The sequence below is a fragment of the Nelumbo nucifera genome, chromosome 1 (assembly GCF_055504915.1).
Source record: "Nelumbo nucifera cultivar China Antique chromosome 1, China Antique-T2T, whole genome shotgun sequence".
In the NCBI taxonomy this organism is placed as follows: Eukaryota; Viridiplantae; Streptophyta; class Magnoliopsida; order Proteales; family Nelumbonaceae; genus Nelumbo; species Nelumbo nucifera.
The window spans coordinates 144,223,839-144,232,313 of NC_142649.1; the positions used below are offsets into that span (position 1 = coordinate 144,223,839).

Genomic DNA, 8,475 nt, shown 5'->3' on the forward strand with positions numbered 1-8,475 from the left:
GTTTATGTTTTTTCATTTAATGTTTATATTTTTTTTGTTTGCAAAATTGAGAAAAGTAATAGTTACAATGTTTATAACAATTAAGCACTACTAATTGCCAATAGGCACCACATCAACATAATAGTAAAAAATGCCTGATGAATCTTTAAAAAATAATTTTTCCAAACGATAGACGTATACAGAAATCGAATTCATCTTTTGCTATTCTCGATATACACAGAAGAGCATGAGAAAAGAATTTCTAAAATAGTGTTAGAATAAACGCCCACGCTTCCAAAACACCTTCCAAATCACAGCGAAGTAATAAGTACGCTTCCTTTGACCCATTGAAAAAAACAGAAAACGAAATCAGCACCCGCCTTGGCCTCTGCTTGGATAAGAGTCGGTAGTCGGTCGTATTGTGGTAAGTGGTAAGTGGTAGGACACATGAACAAATTCGGACGTTACAATCTTTTGCTTCACTAGGTAAAGCCCCCAGCCTGTTTCATTTAAAGAAAGAAATGTGCACTTCACTGATACACTGCTACTCACGGAGCGGGTCCCACCTAATGGTGTGGCTCGTTGGGTCAATTTTAACAATCAATCTCTAAATTTTCAAATATAAGCTATGGCAATTCCTGTATTTTCTAACAAAACCAAGGGCACGATATGACGATACCAAGAACGGCCGGCTCTCTACCCGGCTTGTTGACCGAAAGTATCGAATGGTAGAAAAAAGACAGAGGCGGAGAGGCCAGTCCATTCTATTTTTCTCGACTCCTCTGGCTCTGTGACAATCCCAAAGCTAGTTGAAGGCTGAATCAGTGATGCACAGCCAACCAAGCTTGCCTTCTTTGTTTAGAGTTTAGATTTTGAATTTTTTGTTTCTTTTCTTTTGATTGCAGAGCTTCTTACACTGAAGAAGCTACCAATAAATAAAAATGACAAGCGTGCACTTAAACGTGTCGTCGATGGAACTCGACATCGTGTCTTCCGATTGGTGGAACGAGATCAACGAGTCCGCTCGTTGGCAAGATGGGATCTTCTTCACTCTCTGTGCTGCTTACGCCCTTGTCTCCTCCGTTGCTCTGGTTACTCCCTCTCTTCCCTTGATTTTGTTGCTTTATTAATTGAATTCTTGGCGTGTTGCCCAAGATGTGATTTTTGTTTTGTTGAGCTTCATTTGAGATTATTTTAGGTAGTTTTGATTTGAGCGTATTGTTTTAGGTATCTTTTGAGATCGGCATTGTTGGTAAAGATGAATTTCTGGTTTTTATTAGAAACTCTTGTAACTGGTTTATTCCCCTCTTTACTCATTTCAATTTGAGAGATTTTGTTCTTGGTTCTGTTCATTTTGACAGAGCTTTAATGAGGAACAATATGGTGCATTTGATTTTGACTTTCCCCTTCTTTACTCATTTCAAATTGTGAGATTCTTTTCTTGGTTCTGTTCATTTTTACAGAGCTTTAATGAGGAATAAGATGGTGCATTAGATTTTGACTTTCCCCTTCTTTACTCATTTCAAATTGTTAGATTTTTTTTTCTTGGTTCTGTTCATTTTGACAGAGCTTTAATGAGGAATAAGATGGTGCATTAGATTTTGACTTTCCCCCTCTTTCTTTTTTTTCTTGGCTGCTACATGGTGTAGAAGAGACGGACTTTAAAAGATCCGGTACTTGGGGTTTGAAGATGATAGCACTATGCGATGAATCCTAGGGAATGTTGAATGTAGTTGTTCCGGGAGATTGTTTTTTGGGTGACTATTGAGGAATCATGTTTGTTTCTTTTTATTATTTATTATTGTTAGTGCTTGCAGATTCAATTAATCCGGATTGAACTCAGAGTACCCGAGTATGGTTGGACGACGCAGAAGGTTTTCCATCTCATGAACTTCATTGTAAACGGAGGTGAATTTGGATGCTTTGGTTATTAGTTTACTATCTTATTAGTTGGATTGGTATTCTTTTTTCTTTCTTTCTTTCTTTCTTGCTTTTTAACAATGGAATATTTCGCTGCAGTGCGTGCAGTTGTGTTTGGATTTCACAAGCAAGTATTTCTTTTTAAGTTGAAGGTAAGGTTGGTACTGTTTGACTCCATTATTTTTTATTTTTATGGTTTAGACTCTGGTTTCTTTTTATAATCTTGTTTGATGCAACACAGTTTGAAGTTTTTCTGTAACTCATCAGTCGTTAAGGATGTCAACAGATAGGGGGCTGCTTAACAATGAAATTTTCTCATCTAATTGGTTTTCCTTTGCTTTTGTTTCTTTTGCACGATTTGTCAGATGACTTTTCACCAATTACTTGGCAAGACCAACAAGATACATTTCACTCAAATGGGCACAACCTGAGAATCAATTGATAAAAAATTGGAGACTAATAAAAAAATGCATCATTGGCCACGCTTCACTTTTTCCTATGGGGAGGAGGGAAAAATGGACACAGAAATCCATCTCACATGTGCCCAGTAAACTAAAGGATATTGGGTTCCTTGTGTTTAGATCATGTTAACATATTGGTTCAAGTGTGCTTATATTTCGCACTCAGTTTATAAATGCATAATTTTGTTTCAAGCTATGAAGTAGAAATAATAGGGGGATAAAGAATGAAAAAAGGAGGTTTATGTGAGATGCCTTTGCTTGTTTTCCAAAAAAAAAAAGCAAAAAGAAAAAGTTTGAGCTACATGGAAATATATGGAAATTTCCACTAGCATTTTGTTTCCTCTTAGTGATTTCAAAATACAACTCTTCTGTAATATTTGGATATGTGTTAAGTCATCGGCTAACGAAACAAAAGCCTACTTTTTATCTATAGGCTTACTGCGATTCACAAAACTCTGGTGTTTTAAAGAGATCAATATATCAATTGCTTTACATAAGATGACATCTGATAAGAGATATGTTTCTTGAATCAGGTGTTTACTTTTGTGTTGTTGGATCTTCCTGGACTTTTGTTCTTCTCTACTTACACCCTCCTTGTCCTATTTTGGGCAGAGATATATCATCAGGCAAGTGAAATATGCAACTGGATTTCTCTTTCTGTGAAAGGCAAACAATTGTTAATAATTATTTAGTTCATCCATGTGAATAAAATAATAGTAATTACTGCAACTTGCTTTAGTTAAATGTCCTGATTGAGGGGACACACAACAAAAACATGTGTACTATTCTATTGTCTTTGACCTAGCGAGGTATGCTTTCACAAATTGTATTAAACCATGTGTTGAACTGTCGATATACCATCTTGGGCTGGCAAGCATTGGTTTGAGCCTGAGAGTGACCACTTTGTGCAAGAAATGCCAAAGGTTAGGACCGTATCCAGTCTACCCCTCCCAAGATCCCAGACAGATGGGACCAACAATGCATAATGGCCTTTTTTATTCATATTTCTAGGTAGTTCTGATTCCAATTCCTAATCATTGACAGGCAAGAAGTCTTCCAACAGATAAGCTCAGGATTATATACATTTTCATTAATGGTGCTATATATTTAATACAGGTATGCATCTGTCTCCTTTTATCTCCTCTTCCTGCAATTTCAAGCATTGTCTTTCCATCAAAAATTGATTTTTTTGCCCTGTTTATCACATAGGCACCAGAAAGAATTTAATATTATTCTTGTTTCACATTTCTGTATGCTTTATTGCACTTTTTTTTTTGAAAGGTAAAATAAGATTTTATTAAATCAGAAAGAACTCATTACAACAGGAGAGCTAGCCATTAAATGGTTACCCAGACCACAGAACAGGTTACAGAATCCAAATGGATTTAGATCTAAACAACTCAGGTACATTCAAGTTTTTAAAATCAGGAGCTACAGACACCCAAGAAATCAGCTTGCTAACCGCCTGCTGCACAACCTCATCAGTGCTCTTTATCTTGTTGCTAAAGACTCTTCTGTTCCTTTCTGACCAGGTTACCCCAAAGCACAGCTGCAGGAATTGTCCTCCATACTAATTTTCCTTTTTTTCTTCAGGCCTTGAATCTCCCAGCATAGCAGCAGGTCTTTAACTGAGTTTGGCATGACCCAGCAAAGTCCAATAGCCCTAGAAAATGATTCCAAACTCTGGAAGAGATAAGGCAGTGGATACACAGATGATCTGTGGATTCAGGCATTAGACCACACAAACCACACAGCAGGGAAGGGAGATGAAGACCCCTCCTATCCAGGTTGATTCTTGAGAGGCATTTGTTCAGCACCATTGTCCACACAAGGAAGTTAACTTAGAGGGAGAACTAGGATTCCACACTTGATGGCAGGGGAAGTCAGTACGCTTTATTGCACTTGGTTTACAATCACTATGTATGGTGCTATTTTATTGTTTATCATACAGTTTATGCTTATTTCTTTGTGTTTCCTTATGGGGCATTGAATTCCCTTGAAGTAAGGAGTACTGTGGCAGGAACAGTTTTATAAGGGTAAATTACTTAGACCTCCCACTTTTGGTCAAACACTATGACCTCTCAGGTTTACATATAAACCTACTCAACCCTTGTAGTTTGGGTTAAGTTACTTATTCCACTCCTCCACTACTTTTAAATTTAAAACATTTCAAAAGTCCATTTTGAAATGGATTTTTTTGGTAAAATATCTTGGTGGCAGAACTCATATTGTATTATTAAAGGTTTTTTGGTAAAATATCTATTTCTTCTCATTTATCAAAAAAAAAAATCTATTTCTTCCCTCTTTTGCATTCACAAATCCCCTGTAGCTTTTTTTTTTTTGGTGAAAGAGGGCATAAGTTAATAGGTAGTTCCAAGGGGAGGTCTTAGTATTTGACCGAAACCCAAAGGAAGATGTAAGTAATTTTCCGTTGTTCTTTCTCACTCTCTCTCTGAATCATTAAAGTTTCAGTATCCAAGTAAGTCAACTGTTTGTCCAGAAGATCCATGTAGGCTTTTTTAACAATGATAAAAGCAGTACCCAATTGTCGCTCCCAATTAATAACAGAATTGCATCCCAGAGAATGGCAGATTACTTGAATCTTGACCAATTCAAGCACTACTTACATCTATTTTTAGATTCTTAATCTTACTGAATGGACTTGCCTGTTCAGGTTTGTATTTGGATATACCTGTGGATAAATGACAACAGCATTGTTGAATCAATAGGAAAGATCTTTATTGCAGGTTAGCCCTATGTTTGTCATACTTGTTAAAAGTCTTGCAATTACCATTTAGCAACCTTGTATTTGAGAATGCATGTTGCAGTTGGGTTTCTCTTTATAATTGTTGGTTCACATGCTGAAATATGCATGTTTTTCTTTTATTTCTTGTCCAGTTGTATCCTTCAGCGCAGCATTAGGTTTCTTGCGGTATGGAGGAAGGTAATTTTCTGTCTCTCTTCTTGGCTAAAATATCTATGCATATGCAAGAACTTAGATTCTTTTATGTGCATGGCCTTCTTGTATATAGATGTCTATTGTTCTACTTTAGTTGTTCATATTTCAGTTTTCTGCTTCCAGGCTATTTATCATGCTGAGGCGCTTCCCTATTGAATCTAAAGGGCGAAGAAAGAAGCTTAATGAGGTATGTCCTTTTCCTTTGTCAGTTAGTTCACTGAATTTAAAAAAAATAAATAAATATGTTGCTTGTAGTAAAAATTTCATCATTATGTAATATCTTCATAATATTTCTGTTTTTCTTTTGGCATCTTTAGTGACTTTTGTGAGAATGTTAAAATGATTTGTATAAAACCTAATTATTGTAGTTAAATCCTATAAAGGAAACCTGAAGCTTCATCATTATCAGAAAATCTCTGAAGGAATTGCAATGGTTTGAACATCAAGGATATTGGAGACTGGCACCTGAAAGGCTGAAAGGACAAATTTCCTTGTTTAGACCAGCTACATGGGGTCTCCTAGTTATGGGAACTAAAGCGAAGGTTCTAGTTGGCTTAGCTGGTAAAGCCAGTGAATGCAGTTCCCAATAGCCATGGACTGAACCCTGCATTCACCTTCCCACCCCAACTCCCACATTTGCCTAGCCAGAAAAGGGCTATGGGATTAGAAGTCTAAGATTTGTCAGAGGATGGAATCTTTCAGACTTAAATATAACGAGAAAAAAAGGTAATCAACAAAGGATGCTTCCAAGGGTGGGCCTTGGTGCAATGGTTAGGTTGTTCCATTGCAACTTGGGTGACCAGGATTCAAATCTTGAAAACAGCCATTTTGTGTATGTGCAGGGGTAAGGCTGCATACATCTGTCCCTCCCAGACCCTGCATTTGCAGAAGCCTTGTGCACTGGGCTGCCCTTTTAACAGAAAATGCTTCCATCATCACATTTTCCCTTGGTTCTTATATTAAAATCATGCTTGTTATTGGTGCTCAAGGCTAGGCATTGGGGTGGGGGGCGCTTGTTGCCTAGTCGCCTAGGCGATGGATTTTTTTATGTAGAAAACATGGATCCTAGGGTAATTCCCTAGGTACCATAACCATATTTCCTTAATAATTATTCACAATTTTCATCGGCCAAGTATAAAATTGATGTTGAAGTATAGAAAAGCAACATATTCATGAGAAGAAAAAAGAAGGGAAAGAAAATTTAAAAAATATAGGGGCTGAAGAAGAAGAAGACAATGTGTTGATTAGACAAAATTTTAAGTTCTTCCTTATTGGTTCAGGTTTTGAAGTCTTTGAGGGTTCAATACAGCATTTAGCAATGTTTGTGTTGATTAAAGCCTAACAAACAAGAAAATAATAAAAAGAAATTAGTATATAAACACACAAATGAATATTTTAGTTTAATAATGTCTATTCTATAATTATAATGTTAAAAAATAAAGAATAAAAAAGTGTTTTATAATAGAAAGTACAAAATTGCTTGGCAATTAGGCGAGGCGAGCCTCAAGGGGTGCCTTGTTGCCTAGGCATCACCTTAACAACTATGATGGAGCTACTCTTTCTTCTACAACAGATTCTAGCTTGAAGCAGATGCCACCTAAATCACAGCAGATTTTTCTTAATACATATTAGTTTTGCAGTCAAATGGTGCTTATAGAAATTATATTTATTATTAAATCCACTCCCTTTATCTGGATGAGAATTTCAGTCAAGTCTAACATGGTTTTGTTGTTCTAACGTGTTTAAACTCTTGCAGGTTGGTTCTGTGACAACAATTTGTTTCACATGCTTTCTTATAAGATGCTTTGTGGTGAGTGCCATGGTTCAAGACATAATGTGCAATTGTGTTACATTCATGTCCCATCAGTAAAAATCTGTTTGTCCTGTATTTGGAAATGCCCAAAAGGACCTAGATACTTGCAGCTGAAGAAAGTTTCTTCCTGCATGGCATCTGCAATGGTTGTTATATATCAGTTAAAAAATTGAAGTTGTGCAGCAGAACAAAAAAAAAATGAAATCCTGCAAATTCTTGGGATTCCAGCCTGAAAACAAGATAAAAAAAAATCTTGGCCTGTGGAAGTTTTTACAGCACTACTTGGGGTTGGATTTACTATTGTTCTGTTAATTCATTAATTGCAGGTCATGTTATCTATATTCGACTCGGATGCCTCTCTTGATGTTTTGGATCATCCCATTTTGAACCTTATCTATTACATGGTAATTGGTTAAGCATATATATTTATCTATTTGAAAACCCATTTCTCAGAAACAATTTCACAATTCTTGAGATGTTCTGACCCTCCATTGCCACGAAAACAGCTTACTGAGATACTACCATCAGCACTTGTCCTCTACATCTTGCGCAAGCTCCCACCAAAAAGGGTATCGGCCCAGTATCACCCAATCCGATAGTTCTGTCACATGTTACCTTTACAAGTTTCTTCATTGTCAAACTCAACATGATTTTGGAGGTGCAGTTTAACAGTAGATGGAACAAAAGAGGCAGTGGAAGAAAATTCCAGATATATTAATCTGGCAAGGCTTGTGGTCATGGCAATGTTTTTTGATGAGAAATACGAAGCACTGTTCACATGAGAGAGATCTATTGGCCAGATTTTTCATTCACTGGTTTGAAGAGTTGAGCACTTGATATTCTGTTTGGGGAGTTTCATCCAGTGGACAAATCAAGAGGACATGTGGCATTGTGCTCCCTCCTTGTGGGCCTTTGAAGAGTACTTTTGCTAGGTTCAGCAAGGAACTTGGAGAGCAAAATCTCAATTTGGGTTTTTATGACATTTTGGGGTTTCTATTTGTAATGTGAGATTCATGTTGGTTCAATGGTTGAATCTTTTAGAAATGAATTTGCTTTTTTCAGTGTTGGGTTTGCTTATAAAATTTCCATGTTAGATGTTTACCTTGGCATATAAAATCTGAAAAATGGTAAGAGCTATACAAGATTGGACTAAAGCAGTTGTAAAATTAGTAGATTGGCTTACAGGGTGTTTCAGTTAAGGCAGCCATGGTGGTTGATCATGTCGTCCTGGCAGTCATTGTTTCTTCTTCACTCTAGTCGTGCAACAAAGCTCCAGAGTCTTGATATGTTTCTTCAGTCTGGTGGTTGATCACTTCGTCCTGAACTCCTGACATCTTGATGGG

The 8,475-nt window shown here is 36.8% G+C and overlaps 1 protein-coding gene across 1 annotated transcript; it reads left to right on the forward strand.

Annotated features, from left to right (window-relative positions):
* Positions 1-628: 628 nt before the first annotated feature.
* On the forward strand, positions 629-8,193 carry LOC104610899 (tobamovirus multiplication protein 1). The gene is made up of 11 exons (XM_010277743.3): positions 629-1,070; positions 1,797-1,887; positions 1,999-2,051; positions 2,894-2,986; positions 3,405-3,476; positions 5,035-5,107; positions 5,259-5,304; positions 5,443-5,506; positions 7,076-7,129; positions 7,459-7,536; positions 7,639-8,193. The coding sequence occupies exons 1-11, from the start codon at positions 921-923 to the stop codon at positions 7,729-7,731; spliced, it is 867 nt and encodes a 288-aa protein (XP_010276045.1). The 5' UTR covers positions 629-920; the 3' UTR covers positions 7,732-8,193.
* The last annotated feature ends 282 nt before the right edge of the window (positions 8,194-8,475 follow it).